Genomic DNA, 17208 nt, shown 5'->3' with positions numbered 1-17208 from the left:
AAGCTCAATGCTAATATGTTACATGTTGCCAGAACAGAATGGTTTATGATGATTTCGTTAATTTTGTCATTTGTATAGATAGTAATACTTAAGTATGGTCTGCATAACCGTCCTGTTTCTTATCTATATATACTAGTATACTGGTAAAAGCCTAAGCGACTGGCCGGTAACTATGATGCGCACTGACCACCAGAGGGGAAACACTCAATGCAGGAGCTGCCGAGCTGTGGTGACTTGGCAGCTGCAGTTCTCTGGTGACTACCCAGAGCCTGAGAGGAGGGAGCCCGATTCCAGGGTGCATCACCTGAGAATTGCCGTCTCACAATCTGGGACCCCTCGGGGGATGTTGGAGAGCTGGTTTTGACCTGATTCCTTCAGGGACCCCACCGGTGCATGAATCCATGCACTGGGCCTCTAGTCTTTACATAAAATCTAGGAGGAAATCTGCCTTTACTACATCCCTTTAAGAGAAAAAAACAAAGAGTTCTTTGCTTTTCCAATCCTCTAACTGCCAAGATAACACATATTAGACATAATTAGTTTTGCATTATACTGACTTTTTCATGTAAAATTTAAAAAAAAATACCCATAGATCAGATAGATACAGTTTAAATTGTTGACCCAGTAGACTTTATTTTAAAATAAAAGACATTGTTATTAATATAAATGTTATATGTTGTCTTAACAATTTAGGACTGAGCAATTTATTACATTTTAAACATGTAAGAATTGTTTTTGTACAGAGTAACTTAGAAATACATAAGAGAATTGGTTGGTACTGGATAAAAATAAATGTAGTCTCATGGTGAGTTTAGATAAATTGGCATATGGGCTGAGCTTTAAAGAGGTGTCATCAACTTGCTGTCAAAGAGTTGGATGAAAAGAGTGGAATGCATCCTTTAGTGTTTTTATTTTTGGCACTGTTGAGTGAACATAACAATTTCTTTATAATTATGTAAATTACATGGAATAACCAGTTTTCTTTTTCACTATATTTGAACATTGTTGGTTTGACCAGGGACACCAGCTTAAGTATCTAGGCAATTAAGTAATACATTGTATAATCATAAGTGCAGGGGCCAAAATACAGAATCTGTATTTATAGTCATGCTCTGCAGAGGTTACAGTGTGAGTAAATCTAAGACTTCTAACCAAAGGCCATAAAAATATGTGGATTATGAATACTTAAGAGAATTTAATATGTATTTAAATGTATTTAACACTAGAGGCCCAGTGCACAAAATTCATGCATGGGTAGGGTCTCTAGCAGCTGCCTGCTGCTGCTGCCGGCCAGGGCTTCCCTTGCCCTGGATGCCACCCGGGCCCTCCCTTTGCACCTGCCTTGGCCTGGCACTGCCCACTCACCTGCTCCACCATCCTGCCACAGTCCTGCTCTCATCAGGGCCCATCAGGGCCGGCAGCGCCTCCACTGCTGCCCGCTGCCAGTGCTGTGTTGCCAATGCCCACCATGTGGTCTGCAAAGCCCCCTGGTGGTCAGCGCATGTTTCTCCTAGTTAGTCTGATGCCCACCTGTAGGGACAATTTGCATGTTAGCCTTTTATTATATAGGATTGCTTTGCTTGAAATGCTTTAATTATAGATTGCCTATTCCAAGGTGGAGGAGTCTATAAGAAGACATATTGCTGCTCAAAAACTCTTTTTGGACAGTGATGACTACAGATTTAATGAGTGAGATGTAAGGAAAGAAAGATTTTAATTTAAAACAGATTAATAACAATTTTTAAGGCTAAAATAAGATCTACTTCTCAATCAGAGGAATATTTCATGTCATATACAGTTAATTTTTTCAAGTGTTGTATAGATTGCAGTTGTCATATATTCACCTCAAAATCTGAGCAAGTTACTAATAAAAGAAATGCCTTGTGTAATGAAAATAGCAAATAAGTAGTTTGAGTCTTTTCCACCGGATGTATGTTCCAGTAGAGAAAGGGTTTTTGTCTGTTTTGTTCATTACTCAATCCCCAGTGCTGAACAGTGATGACACACAGTAGGTGCTCAATAAATGTTGAATGAAGAAGTCCCCTTATCATAATTACTGTCTCAGTGGATAGAGCGTCAGCCTGCAGACTGAAAGGTCCCTGATTCGATTCTGGTCAAGGGCACATGCCCAGGTTTCAGGCTCAATCCCAAGTAGGGAGCATGCAGGATGCAGCCGATCAATGATTCTCTGTCATCATTGATGGTTCTATATCTCTCTCCCTCTCCCTTCTTCTCTGAGTCAATAAAAAAACAACAAAAAATAAATAAAAAGAAGATACATCTATATATATAAAAGCCTAAATAACCTCTACCACCGAGCGACTGGAACAACCTGTAGACCAGTTGCGATGATGCACACTGACCCCCATGGGGCAGACGCTCAATGCAGGAGTTCCCCCCTGGTGGTCAGTGCGCTCCCACAGCCAACCTTCCCCAGTCCCTTGCCCCAGCTGGCAAAACTCCCGTGGTCCTTTCCCCCCACATCCAGCAGGCCCCGGCCTAGCTGGTGGCCAGCAGGCCCTGGCTGGCCTGGCTTGGCTCTAATCAGGACAGGGTGAGACAGCCCTGATAGGCCCTGATCGCCTGCCAGGCCTAGGGACCCCACCTGTGCATGAATCTCGTGCACCAGGCATCTAGTATACTTATAAATTGTTATAAGACATAAAGAATTATAGTACATTGGAATCTATACACATGATTAAATTTTAGAAAAAGTATTACCTTCGAAAACCTCATGTGCCCTTGTCCAACCCTATCTCTTCATTCCTCCCTCAGAGGTAGCAATCACTATCCTGAATTTTATATTTTCCTTCCTTCTTCCTTTCTTCCTTTCTTCCTTTCTTCCTTTCTTCCTTTCTTCCTTCCTTCCTTCCTTTCTTCCTTCCTTTCTTCCTTTCTTTCTTTCTTTCTTTCTTTCTTTCTTTCTTTCTTCCTTTCTTCCTTTCTTCCTTTCTTCCTTTCTTTCTTTTTTTTGCCTTTTTTCAATTGGTCCTTTCTTCCTTTCTTCCTTTCTTCCTTTCTCTTTTTTAAGAACATCACATAGCTTTTAATTTTTTATTTTTTACTTTTACCTTTTTAAATTTGTCTTTATTGTTGAAAGTATTACAAATATCCCCCCTCTTTTTTCCCCATTGACTCCCCCACCTTCTGCCTTCACCTCACTATCCATGGATTATGCATATGTGCATATAAATTCTTTGGTTAATCTCTCCCCACCCACCCCTGCCTTCCCTCTGAGATTCATTAGGATATATTCCTAGAAGTGGGATTATGGGGTCAAATGGTAGTTCCATATTTAATTTTTTGAGTTCCATACTGTTTTTCATATTGGCTGCATCAATTTGCATTCCCACCAGCATGGACTAGGGTTCCCCTTTCTCCACATCCTCACCAGCACTTTTCATTTGTTGATTTGATGATAGTAGCCTCCAACAGGTGTGAGATGATATTTCATTGTCCTTTTAATTTCATATTTATCATTCCCTTGCTTTTTTCTCTATAGATTTACCATTTATATGTGTATTCCTAACATATTGCTTAGTTTTGAATGTTTTTGAACTTTATATAAATAGAAGCTTGCTGTGCTTTATTTATCTATATCTTGATTCTTTGATTCAAAATTATTATATTCCTGAAATTTATTCATGATGTTGCATATAGCAATAATTCATTTTTACTGCTATATAGTAACCATTATGGATATGTATTATTTATTTACTAATTCTATAGTTGATGGATATTTGGGTTGCTTATATTTCTTGATATTATAGTTAGTGCAGCAGGGAACATTCTAGTACATGTCTCCTGGTGTAAATGGGGATATTGGTAAGATTGAAAATGGTGTTCATAGCTATGCATATCTTTAATTGTACTTAATAATACCAATTGTTCTCAAAGTAGGTATGCCAACTTACATTCTTTCCACCAGTGTATGAAAATTTCTGAGCTCCACTTCAGTGGTAGCACTTGATACAATATGAAATCTTGATGAAAATACAGTTTGTGAAATATTTTAACATTTCTTTTTCAGTAATACTGGTAGAGCTAATAGGCAAATATTAGTATGCTATAAAATAATTGAATAATACAGTTGATAAACTCAGTTTATTGTATTTTCATATTCTTTGACAAAATATGTTTCCTTTGTATGATTTAAAACTTTATGAAAATGTTGTCAGGTAATTGGACACAAAGGAAACCATAAAATCTTAATTACTTGGAAATTTAAAAACATAATTAAGATAGCTCTTATAGCAAAGAGGAAATAAATGGAAGCATTTAAAATTACTATTTCAAAAATCTATGGGATAAGGTAAAAGATATATTTAGAATACATTCTTTATTTTTTTATAATCCTCATAAGGATATTTTTCCATTGATTTTGAGAGAGGGTGTGGAAGGGTGAGGGAGAGACAGAGAGAAACACTGATGTGAGGGAGACACATCGATTGGTTGCCTCCTGCATGTCCCCTACCAGGGCCAAGAACCTGCAACCGAACTCTGTGCCCTTGACCAGGATCGAACCCGGGATCCTCCAGTCTGCACACCGACACTCTATCCGCTGAGCCAAACTGGCTAGGGCACATTTATTATTAAAGAAAGACTAAAAATAGGAAAATTTTACACTTATCTTAAATTCATCCTGAGCATGGTTTAAAGAAAAAAGAGAAAGAAAATGTATAAGATTAGAAATAATATGCATCCACAATATACATCTACAAGATTAAATTATATGCAATTGTGACAACATAACAGAAACTCTTGGAGGATTTCCTAATAGGACATAAATTATGAAACCTGCCCAAGAAAGTTTTCATATACAAATGGACATAAATGAAATTTAAAAGTTGGTAAATATAGCTTTCAAAAATATTAGGATCAAATAGTTCCACAATTAAATTCTTACTAGTATTAAAAAAATTTTTTTAATTTTAAGAAATTTTACTGTGTGTAAATTATAGCTCTACTAGAGGCCCAATGCACGAAATTTGTGCAAGAGTAGGCCTTTGCAGCCCCCGTGGCTGCCTCGGCCCTCATAGCCCCAGCTTCATCCAGAAGGCCATCCAGAAGGTTGTCCAGATGGTCATTCCACTGTTCAGCCATTCGATCAATTTGCATATTATGCTTTTATTAGTATAGATTACAAAAAAGGAAAAGATAAGAAAAGAAAGAAAAAGAAATTACAAATAATTATGACGTTGTTCCAGACACTTCTGAAAGACGGACTCCTTCTCAATTCATATGCACACAATGTAATACTAAACTATTAAGTACAAAAAAGAAAGCTATGAACCAATCTCATTTATGTATATAGTTGAAAGAAGTATAAATGAAATCTTAGCAAATAAAGTCTAGCAAAATATCAAAGGAATAATACACTATAATCAAATCAAATGCAAATTCTTTTTTTCAGGAATGGTAAGGTGTTCCTAATGTCAGGAAAGTTAATATATAATTTATTATATCAACAAACTGAGGTGGGAAAGTGATCCTATCCCTAGACTATGAAATAGAAGTTGATAAAATTTAACAACCATTTGCAATAAAAACAAACAAAACCAGAATGGTAATAGAAGGAAACTAAATACGTTAAGGCTGTTTAGGATAACATTTGCTGTTAGTTTTCGGTATGCAGTAAAATATTGAAGTCATTTTAATGGAAAACAGGAAGATAGGCATTTCTACTGTATCATTATTATTCATCTTTGATTTGGAAGTCTGCCCTGATCACTGGAAGTCCTAGTGAATGCAGTTAAATGTGATAATAAAATAATTGGTATGGACATGGAAAAAGAAGCAATAAAATGATAATTACCCCCCTCCCGTGTTGATACTGAAATCCAAGAGATTAGTGGAAAAAACAAGATTAGGTGGGGGGTGGGTTTTGAGGGAGCACACTACTAGAAATAATATAATGAAAAAGAAGAGCAACAGAAACTTTCCTTAACAGAAAATAAAGCAGACTACAAATCAGTATTGTAATGATATAGAAATAGACAAATAGGTCAGTGGGCCAGAATAGGAAGTTCAGAAATAGTTCGTAATATATATCTCTCTCTGTGTATATATATGTGGTATTTCATATCAATGAGAAAATAATAGCTTATTTAATTAGTGGTACTAAGACAGTTGGGTATTCAGGTGGAATAAAATAACAGCCTATTAAAAATGAAGCATAGATAGAACATTTTAAAATAATAAATTAATTTTTAAAGAAAGAAAACAGACATATATATATATATATATACTGGAAAAACTACCTTAACAGGAAGACCAGAAGTTTTAAAAAGAAAAGATAATTTTATCTGACTGTATAAATATTTTAAAATAAACACCAATACTACCTTTATGTTTTCATATGCATTTCTTTTTCCAGATAATTCATTTTTAATTTACAGAAGTACTGGTTCTTTACTACAGCTTGAGAAGCACTGAATTAGATTATTTGTCCATCTGTATTCTGGGAAACTGGAAAATAGAGCTAAAAGTTAGATCAAGTTGAAACATTTTTGGCTAGGATATGTCGTAGAGGGTATGTAATTCATATTACATTATATTAAGAAACATATAGTATTTGTTTGTCCCATAATTAGTGATGCTGTGCTGACCACTGGATTAGCATGATGGTGGCTTGATCCTTCCATTGGAAAGCCCAAATCATAATCATCACATTGAAGGCCAGTAGAAGCCACTTTATGGGCTTCTGTGTCCTTTTAATAGGATCCCATTAATCTTCAAAAAACTTTCTTCGGTTCTGGCCTGAGATCTCCCTGGATCACCTTGTACGTCTGCCCCGGACTGACATAAGCTATTTCCTCAAGGAGTCCTGGTACTCTTTTCTACTGGTTGGCAATGTTTTTAGCCATTGAAGTCTGTACAGCTAGAAAAGAAATGTATTTTTAAAAATCATTCATTCATGATAATATTTTCAATTCTGTTCAACATTACAATGTTTTACTTTGTTCTTTGATTTTTCTAATTAGGTCTTTTTAAATATTTTACTGAAATTTTTGATAACATTGTTAATCTAAAAGTGTGCTTATCCTGTAGTATGAACTGATGAAAAGAGAAGAAAACTGGGTGAAACCAATTGGGAGGTAGGACCCTGTGGGTGGATAGATAAAAAGGTAAGAGAAGGTACTACCGGTGTTCCTCTGAGGAAGACTGATAGCCAAGGATCTTGATAAGACAAATAAAGGGCTTTGTTCTCTTATAGACCCCGGTTTGTCTGTTCACCTTTGTATAATTAGATATTCTTTCTGGCAATGATTGCACTTTCCAAATGTTAAGGGTGTGATTATCTTAAGCAGTGAGGAAGGCAGGTTAAGGTTAGGACAGGTGGTCATGCTGTGGTGGGGAGCTTTCTTAGGACTAAGGACTGTGTGAAAGCCCGGAATCTGTCAGGCTCCACTTGGTAGAAGAGTCTTCTGATGAACATTTCTCTTTTCCAAACACTTCCCACCAGTAGACCTCCAGCAACCACTTTGCTTGCTGAAGAAAACCACTTAGTTACAATTAAATGAAAAGGTTTAAAATTACAATGGGATTTGTGTTAACCAACTCAACCCATCCGCACTGAATTGTAACTAGTAGTCTATTAATAGTCTGTACAATATGCAGTTCTTCCCAGGTTTGATAAGAGGAGAATAATGGTCATCTAAATGGGAGAGTACCAGGAGGGAAAAAGATGAAAAGATTTTAAAGAAGACAGACAAAACAAAGGCTTCACCATTTTGCCTAGGTTGGACCTAGTGACCTTCATCTGGGTAAGGAAAACAATCTGTTCAGAGTCTTTCTGAATTAACTGCTGGTATTTCTTTTCCACTTGGCATCTTATGTGAATCATTTCTTTTAAAACATATGCCAACTCATTTCAAAGGGAGCTTTGTTCTCCGATGATCCATTAATTGAGATATCACTGCAGAATTTGGAACAAAATTCAATTTATATTGTAGAACTCCTTAGTGTGGTTCATTTTTCAATCCCCTTTCTCTTGCCCTGTGCCTCCAAATGCAGTTCTCACTGCCAGAGCAATCTCAGAAGATTCTGTAGAAAGTTCCCAGAGGCCCATTGTGCAGTAACAAAGAGTTCTGGCCGTAAGCTGTAGGTTCCGTCCTTCCCTGCTCTCCCAAGTGGAAGGCTGCCCTCATCCCTCACTAATGGGAGAGAAGGACAAGCATTGCTCAGGCCTGCAAGCTTGCCAAGCCAAAGGAACCCAAGCAAGAACTCATCATGCCAATCAAACCTATTGGGTGGATATGTGGGCAGGTGTTGAAGAACTTTTCTGGAAGAAGTAAACACAAGCTTGTGAAGGGGATATGGGTGTGGGAAACGGAATAAAGCCCCCTAGGGTCTGCTTGTTTTTCCAGCCACCTAAGCAGTGGACCCAGTGTTCCCTGTAGTGTTGAATTATGGTTAGGGGATATTTTTTAAGATTCCCTCCCCCCTTTAACTTCTTTTTGTCTTAGTTGAGGGGATCCAGAAAACAATCATGGACCTTGTAGATGAGTTTAAAGATGATATTTCTACCATTCCACGAGTATCACAGTCTAATCAGGTAATGTGATTTCATAACTGAAAAGAATTATAAGAAGTATATTGTGTTTTTAATATCACACCAATTATTTAATGCTTGATTTTGAGGTCAGTGTTTGAAGATTAGAAAAACATTAATTTCACTTCACACCCCCCTCCCCCAAACACACACACACACACACATTTTAACTCTTACTCATTGGGAGAGATTGGGGACAAAGAAGTGAAGTAGATAAACTAAGTTTAAAGACAGTCACTGTGTTGTTAGATTGAAAAACTAGAACGCTCTCAGCCACAGTTGCAATGTAGTTTACTTATATTTGCTTACGATCAAATCAGAAAAATACCTAAATATGCTTTCATTAAAATATCTGGCACTTAAATCAGTGAAAAAATGTAACTGACATAAATTATACCAAAGGAAGGATAAATATATGTGTTTTAAACATCTATTCCAAAAAGGATTTGAAACAAAATTTTGGGATTAGAAGAAGGATAAGAGAGAGAATTTTATGGTCAGGAAGAAGTAACGTGTAGGGGACACACGTAGCCTACTTTACTTAAAAGTACACAGCTCTTAATGGAAGTGTTGTTTCAATCATTTTGACCACAGTTGGAATGAAATGTGTTGTAAAGTTAGGTGGTACAGTAACAATCTACTTATCCAAAAATCAGACTTTTGGCAATGTCAAACATGAAGAACATAGCCGAAACCTGGAAGTAAACAAAAAAAGCACTCTGAGTAACATACTGTAATCACAAAACCTATATATTTCATTCCAGAGAAGGAAGTATTAGAGCTACCTTTAACCATTCATCCAGACACCCAGGCATCAGACTGGTATTTAGTATTTTACTAAATACTACTGTATGGGACAGAGGAGAGGGAATACAGAGATAAACATGATAGCATTCTTCCATTCATTGTGCTTAATCTAGCGGAGACTAAGTATAAACAAGTAATTGCATTAGAATATGGGAAGAGGTAAATCCAGTTTAGAGGAATAAAGGACTCTACCTAGAATGGCCAGAGAGGGCTTCATGCCGGAAGGATGCTTAAATTGAGTGTCAAAGGATGAATAGGAGTTTTCAAGGTGAGCAAAGGTGTAAGTGGGCAGCAGAGAAGAATATTTCAAAGGAGGCAGTGTCAGACCAAAAATTATTAAGCATCATGTTCCCAGAATGTCAAGTAAATGTGAATAAATGGCATGGGTCTTGGGACCTTGGGGAGGGGTGACACTGAAGAATAGTTATCTGGATGCATAGCGGTCTGATGGCATCCAGACGGAGGTCATCTAAGTAAGGTACAATAAGGCCTACGAGCTCCAGAAGGCGAGTTGGGCTTTGTAGTACCTTATCTTAGACCTGGTGTCCCTTTGATTCCCCGCTTTACATTCCCCTGGTCTTGGTAGAAGTCTTTTGAAGCATTGGAGGGTTTTCTTGGCTATGGCTGGAGCATTAAGAGGTGAGCAGGTGGCCGTGCTTGGTCGGGGATGTAAAATGCCAGTCGAGGCCAGCACAGTCGAGGCAGTAATTATTGAGAGAGCCTCAATGACTCTTAGGAGGCCAGACACAGACCAGGAAAGCCCCACTGCCCCTTCCAGCTGTGATTCTTCCACAGTTGCCAATGTTAGAGACCAGGGATTTTATTTAATCCAAGAAGTTTCAGGTTTCTTTACAACTCCCTTCATATCTTCCTGCCCTCTGCATAGCCTCATTATCACTAGAGTAGCACCATGCTTTCTGGTGAAGTAGATTGGTATTCTAATCCTCAAAGAAAAAAACTCTTCTTAGTTCCAATTCACTAAAGTCATTTACTTATAAAAACTTTACCCCACTCAGAGAATATAAAGATAGTTAAAAGTTCTTCATTTCTCATTTTCAAAGCACTTAATATTGTTCTTTTCCACCATTTACTGTGAAGAATGTGTTACTGAGATTGGCAGGGAACCAAAATAGTTAGGAGATGTGGTTACACATTGAAGTTATTTGCTCTTCAAAAATAAATTATCCAGAAAACAATGCTAATACTTCATTGTTAACTAGATCATTTTTAAAAGGTCATATTGTAAATGTTGCAAATTTTATTATTTTTATAATTCTCTTTAGTTCCCATACATACTAAAAGAAATGAGGGCTTTGCCCTACCTGGTTTGGCTCAGTGAATAGAGCATCGGCCTGTGGACTCGAAGGTCCCAGGTTCGATTCCGGTCAAGGGCATGTACCTTGGTTGTGGGCACATCCCCAGTAGGGTGTGCAGGAGGCAGCTGATCGATGTTTCTAACTCTCTATCCTTCTCCCTTCCTCTCTTTAAAAAATAAAATATACATTAAAAAATAATAATAAATAAAAGTAAAAGGAATGAGGGCTTTATTAATTGGATTTACTTTAAATCTCTAAACATTATGATTAGTATTTAAATAATTTAAAAATTATTATTTTAGGCATTTATTTATTTAGGAAAAGGCCATCTTGCTGGCTCGGGGAAAAAAAAATTGATGGGAATGATGGTAGAGTTTTTATAGAGAAATCTACCTGACCATAACTAGGATATTCTGTAATTCAGTTATATTTTTGTTTTTGGTGGGTTGTTTCTTGTAGGGCACTATCATTATTGTGAAAGTTACAAACTACATTTTCACTGAAAACTTTCTGGGTGGTTTCTAATTTAATATTTGGTATATTTCTATGATATTTCTCATTGTGATTTTTTTTCTGATACTCATCATTCATTCATTTTAACTTGCATTTATAGAGCACCTACTATGTGCCATCTTTCCAGGCACTGAGGAAAGATGAGTAAGTGCAGTGGATATAAAACTTCATAGAACTTAAATCCTAGTCAAGCAAAAACACAATAAACAAGAAAAAAACATATGTTAATAGTAGGTTTTAAGGAGAAGAAAAAATACAGCATGGAAGAAACATGAAGTAAAGGTAGGGATTACAATTGATGGTTAAGACTCTAGGGCAGGGGTGCGCAAACTTTTTGACTCGAGGGCCACAATGGGTTCTTAAACTGGACCGGAGGGCCAGAACAAAAGCATGGATGGAGTGTTTGTGTGAACTAATATAAGTTCAAAGTAAACATCATTACATAAAAGGGTACGGTCTTTTTTTCTTTCTTTTTTTTTTAGTTTTATTCATTTCAAACGGGCCGAATCCGGCCCACGGGCCGGGCCTGCGGACCGCATGGCTGCTCTAGGGTCTTAGTGAGAAAGTGATTCTTGAATTAAGACTTAAAGCAAGTGAGGAAGAGAATGTTGGTATCCTTGAGGGATCAAATGGCATAGCTAGTGCAAAGTTCCTGAGGTGGAAGTATACCTAACAAGTTCAACAAGTAACGAGGAGGAAAAAGGAGAGAAACAGATGGGGTGGCCAGAGAGGTAAAGAAGAGACAACCTTTGTAGGGCCTTGTCGACCGTGGTATGTACTTTGGCTTTAACACTGAGTGTACCAGGAAGCCAGCGAAGCAGTTGAATAGAAGAAAAGCAAGATATGACCTGACATACGTTTTCATTGTAGCTCTCTGGCTGGTGTGTTGGGGAAAAGAATGAAAACAGGCAAGGTCAGAAGCAGGGAGACCAGTGAGGAGGCGAATTCACAATGTCCAGACGAGATGATGGTGATATATAAATACAATGGACTGGGTGTTGGTATTGGGACAGTGAGAAGTGGGCTATTAAGAAAAAGAATTGAGTAAAATTTGCTGACAGGCTGGCTTTATAGATGTAGGGTAGTAAAAAGCTGGCATAATAGAAATTGGAGTTCAGCATTAAAACTGCTGATGATAGAGAAATGGGCCTGGCTCTAGGGAAAATAAAATAAAAAGGGAAAGCAGGATATGTATTGAAAAGATGGAGCTCAAATAGAGAAATATTTTGAACCAATCTCATTAAGTTTCTTTTGGTAAATGGTCTTTAAGTACCTGTCTCTGAGGTGATGGTGGTGGTTGGAATTTCTTTTCTGACATTTGCTGATATGCTCAGATGAAGATAATGATGACAAAAATAATCATCTAAACTTGCATATTTTGCAACCAATTCAAGGATCCTTACTTATGCCAAGAGTGAAAAAAAAATGAGGGAAAAGAAATGAGAACCTCTTAATTTGGAGTCACCATTTAAGTTTGCACACAAAGCTAGGTAAGAAAACATATAGCACAGATAATAGACAAAAAGAAAAAGCTGGTAGCTCAAAAAAAGGGGGGGGGAATGTTTTATTTAAATTTTTTCTATTAAAGCTAGTTTTAAAAGTAACTAATTGGACTCATCAACTTAAACTGTTGACTTGTTGTTTTTTTAAAAAGAAGAATGTCTCATTCTCCATCTAAATGAATGTAAGTAGCTGTCTTCTGCTGTCACTTTCGTATTCCAGAGACATGAGGAACCACTGGACATGCATCCAGTGCCTGTTTGGTTTCTAACACTGTTTTTAAGAGCACTAACAAGTTGATCCCGTGTTTTGTGGCAGGGAGAGTGGAGGTGGTCAGAAACAGTTTGTTGTCAGAGGTAATTCTTTCCGAGGTATCTAAGAAAGTATTAAAAAAGAGAAAGCATTTTGAAAACTCCGAAAGGCCCTTGCCAGTTTGGCTCAGTGGATAGAGCATTGGCCTGTGGACCAAAGGGTCCCAGGTTCAATTCCAAAGGCAAGTACCTCTGTTGCAGGCTCCTCTCTGTCCCCCAGGCCCTGGTTGGGGCTCATGCAGGAGGCAACCGATCGATGTCTTTCTCTCACATCAGTATTTCTCTTCGTCTTTCCCTCTCTCTTCCACTCTCTCTAAAAATCAATGGAAAAATATCCTCGGGTGAGGATTAAAAAAGAAGAAAAAACAAAACTCTGAAAGGAAGCACAGTTATTAAATTGAAACCATTTGAACATTAATGGAAACAAAGATGAGGAACAGGTTAAGTCTGTTGGAAAAAGCCATGAATTCACGATGAGACTGAAAAGAGAAAGATAACAAAAAGTGCATGAAAGCATTATTGTAATACACACTTGAATTTTAAAAATATTGTGTATAAAAAATGCTATATTTTGCTCAACACAAATTATGTGAACCCTACAGGAGAGTTCTGACTAACAGATAATCAGTTACAAATCAGCTTAATTTCCTACAGAGAAAAATTTAGAAAGACAATTTGGAAAAGAGGGGAAAGTTGAATGTCTCAATTTAGTATAGTGTTTGGGGGAATTAATCAAGATTATTTAATAGAAATACACATATAAATTCAGTGCATGGTCAATGTGTACAGATCACCAACATTTTATAAAGACGCATAAAAAGAGGAAAAGTGTAGAATGCTAATGTTTTGCCACTGCAAAAATGAAGGGTTCCTAAAACACCGAATGATCAGGTAGAGGAGGTTTCAGTAAAGGCAGAACAACTGCACGTGTCCCACTCCTGACCGCCCTGGCGCTGTGGCCCTCATCTTGATGACTAGAAATTGTAATGAGAGAAAGCACAGTATATTGTAATCAGAATGTACTTATTCTAGCGGCTTCACCTTGAGGAGGAGTTGGGAGGAAGAATCGGTGCAGTGTGGGGGATGGGAAGTCCTTCCTCTGTCCCTCTGAGTTCTTATAGCTGGACTAATAATAAAACTGGCACAAGACCAGACAACAAAAAACAAAAAAACAGTTAAAGGCATGCAAACAGATCATCAACGATGCTCAGAGACATGACGGATGCAGGCAGCTTTTTACATCTTGTAGACAAAGAAATGTGAAGAATTATCATGATGAAGGACTTAGATTTGGGTACTCATTAGTGAGGAACCTAGTTTGGGCTTGGGTAGTAAATTAGTAAAAAAAAACCAAAAGACAGTTTTTTTAAATACACACTTCTCAGCCCTGAATTCCCTAACTCTGGTGATACGGATGTGTCTCATTAGACTCCAGGTGCAGGAATAGAATTTTTCACATTGGAGATTTATCTCCTGCTTTCAGGGAGCGAGATGAAGAGATAGAAAGAGAGAGAGAAGAGAGAGAGAGAGAGAGAGAGAGAGAGAGAGAGAGAGAGAGCCCGAGCCCAAAGTTGTTCTTGCACTAGCAGTTTCTTAAGTAATTTTAATTCAAAATAATTGATATGCCGTTGTGGGATATTTTGGGGTGGCCTTCCCTATGATCTGACAGCAGCAAAGCATAAGGTCACAGAGGCCTTGAACCTGTATGTGCAGGAGCTTTGGATACTGCAGACAACGTGGTTCCTCTCCCTGGTATGGGTACGCTCACAACCGGAGTTTATTGCACCTCGTACTATTTTGCTTGCTCTATCTACCACATATTTGCTTGTAAGAATGACTCTATTCTATAATGGTTTGGAATTGTAGCAGTCCATAATTTAGATTGCATTTTCTGCTGTTGTATAGACTAGCAGGGTTAAGATCACAGGTGAGCCAATGGGACTTTTCCATAAAGTTAACAGATCAAACCAGCACATGCTGCAGAAATACATCCTCATTGACAGACTAGAATGGCTTTTTATTTTTATTTCCCATGGCAAAGCTGACCAGTAAGAGAAGACTGAACTTTGAGGACAAAAGCAACAATAATAAAATTATTACTTCAGGATGAAAATTGAGGTATTTAAAATATACAGCATGTTAGCTCTTAGACAAATATATACTCGTAATGTTCATTGTAGACCAAAAAATTCATTTAAAAGATGTTTTATACTTACATATTTTGACTCAACAAATAGAGATTCAAAGTTGCTTATACTAAAAAGCCAGAAAAGCCCGTAACATTACTTTAAAGAAGGATGGAAACTATACTTGTGTGTTGCCTGGAATGCAGTCTGACCACATTGCAAGTAATTTCCCTGTGATTCATTTTCTGGTAGAGCAGAGAAGTACTACATTTTATGTGTTTTGGTAATGCCACACATTTTTCAGAACGCTCATAGAATTTTTTAGAAGTGTCCTAAACTTGTTGATTAGTATATAGGGTATTTGTTTTATGAATTATGTATGTATGCTCTATTTTATCATTTAAAATGTTTAAAGGAAGGTGGGAAACACAAGTTTTGAATAATAATTATCATTTGAATAATTCAAACATCGAATAATATTTGAATAAGAATTGTTTATTTTTTAAAGACCTCTTAAATATCGATGCAAAAAAAATAAATAAACCTAGAGAGAAAAGTGGAAAAATGTGTATCTTTACAATAATAACTGAAATTCTGGATAGTTATCCTAAGGAACAATTCATATATTCATGTAGAGATTTAAGTACATAGTGGGGCCTATGAGTTGTAGGGGGTGAGATATCATCAGTAAACATGGAGTGTATGCCTGGAACCAAGCAGTGTACAATTATGTGGTACTTGTTTTCTGCCTAAAGTAGATTTTAATTCTCTGGAGAATCACACATCAGTCACTTTTCAAAGGCTTATTTTCCAGAAAAGAGAAACCATGAAAAAGCCATCTAAAGTCAAAATGGCCATTGCTTTAGCCAAGATCAACCGAGGAGCATTAATTCAAGGATTGAACAGCATATCCAGATCCTCCAAATCAGTGGCCAAACTCCTGCAGCCTCGACTTGCTTGTAGACTTTTAGAGTTAAGGTGCATATCTCACCGCCTGCTGAGGGAAGTTAACGCACCAAAGCAACCCCTATATAACACGCAGGTGAGTGAATGTTACATTTGCACAAGATATGGATTCTTTTGATAGAAAATTGCAAGATTTGAAAAATGTAGGACACATTTGGTTGTCCTACATGTAAAACAAGAATAGTTGGATAAGAGAAATGAATAGTTGGGTCTTTTTCCAAGTATATTCTCTGGTTTAAATAAATCTGAAAGAGGAAGTAATGTGGACTTTTCCTATCTCGTTATTTAATTGAATTATATAAAACTATCAATTTCAAATGTTTCATCCTAAATATCAGTCTACAAATTACTACTTGTGTCAAACCTAAAATCCTACAACAAACCTTAAAAATGATCATTTTTTTCCATTTCCCCATAAACTATGTTTCCAAGTTCATCTTTGACTGACATAATATATTGAGTATATTTAACTATACACTCATTTTGATAGACCTATCAACATCCAGGTATATTTCAGATTATATGTTCTACATTGCTTCATTGAGGCTCTGATAAAGGATAACAGTTCTTACAATGTTTTGGGGACTTCCCCCCCCCCTAAACTTTATGTCACAGAACCCTGGGTTTTTCAATCTGGACATTATTCAAAGCATTCTAAATATTTGTTACAAAAGATTTAGAGTCATGCAAGCCTGGCATCTAACCAATCCCCAGAATAAATTGATTTTAATTCTTTTGTTGAAGGGAGAGAAAACCTGGCTCAAACTGAGTTCAGCCAAAAGGAGATGTATCAGTTCATGTAGTAGTTGAACAACAGAGTTGATAAGGTTTCGGGCATAGCTGGATACAGGTGCTCAAATGATGCCGTTAGGATCCTGTTTCTTTCTCTCCGCCGCCTGATTCTGCTTCCCGTGTTGACGCCTTTCTCAGACTGATATTTCTCTCATGGTCACATGATGATTTGCAGCTGTTCCAGGGTTTCATCCTTCCAGGCTAAATTACAGCAGGAAAGAATGAGCATCCTTGACTCAGCATTCCTGACCAAGCCTGAGATTCACTCTTGGAGAATGGCTTATGTCTAAACCAGGGGAATGGTAATCACTGATTGCTCTAGA

General features: G+C 37.2%; 1 protein-coding gene across 9 annotated transcripts in view; it reads left to right on the top strand.

Moving 5' to 3' along the window:
* The window catches only part of SPATA9 (spermatogenesis associated 9), a 56200-nt gene that overhangs the window by 21121 nt on the left and 17871 nt on the right, over positions 1-17208 (top strand). For 2 of the 9 annotated variants that reach the window (XR_001515867.1, XM_015571650.1), the window contains exon 1: positions 16134-16169. Coding sequence is in view for 6 of the 9 variants with exons in the window: in XM_015571652.1 (XP_015427138.1) it covers positions 8233-8293; positions 8469-8557; positions 15942-16169 (378 nt within the window). In the remaining 3 variants the exon portion in view is untranslated. Of the gene's footprint in view, positions 1-7048; positions 7128-7620; positions 7767-7977; positions 8294-8468; positions 8558-15928; positions 16170-17208 lie in introns of those variants that run through there. The other 7 variants (XM_015571648.1, XM_015571649.1, XM_015571647.1 and 4 more) reach the window with 7 other exon arrangements.

The sequence above is a fragment of the Myotis davidii genome, unplaced genomic scaffold (genome assembly GCF_000327345.1).
Source record: "Myotis davidii unplaced genomic scaffold, ASM32734v1 scaffold44, whole genome shotgun sequence".
NCBI lineage: Eukaryota > Metazoa > Chordata > Mammalia > Chiroptera > Vespertilionidae > Myotis > Myotis davidii.
The sequence above is the reverse complement of the archived record's forward strand: the minus strand, read 5'-3'. Positions and strand labels throughout refer to the sequence as shown.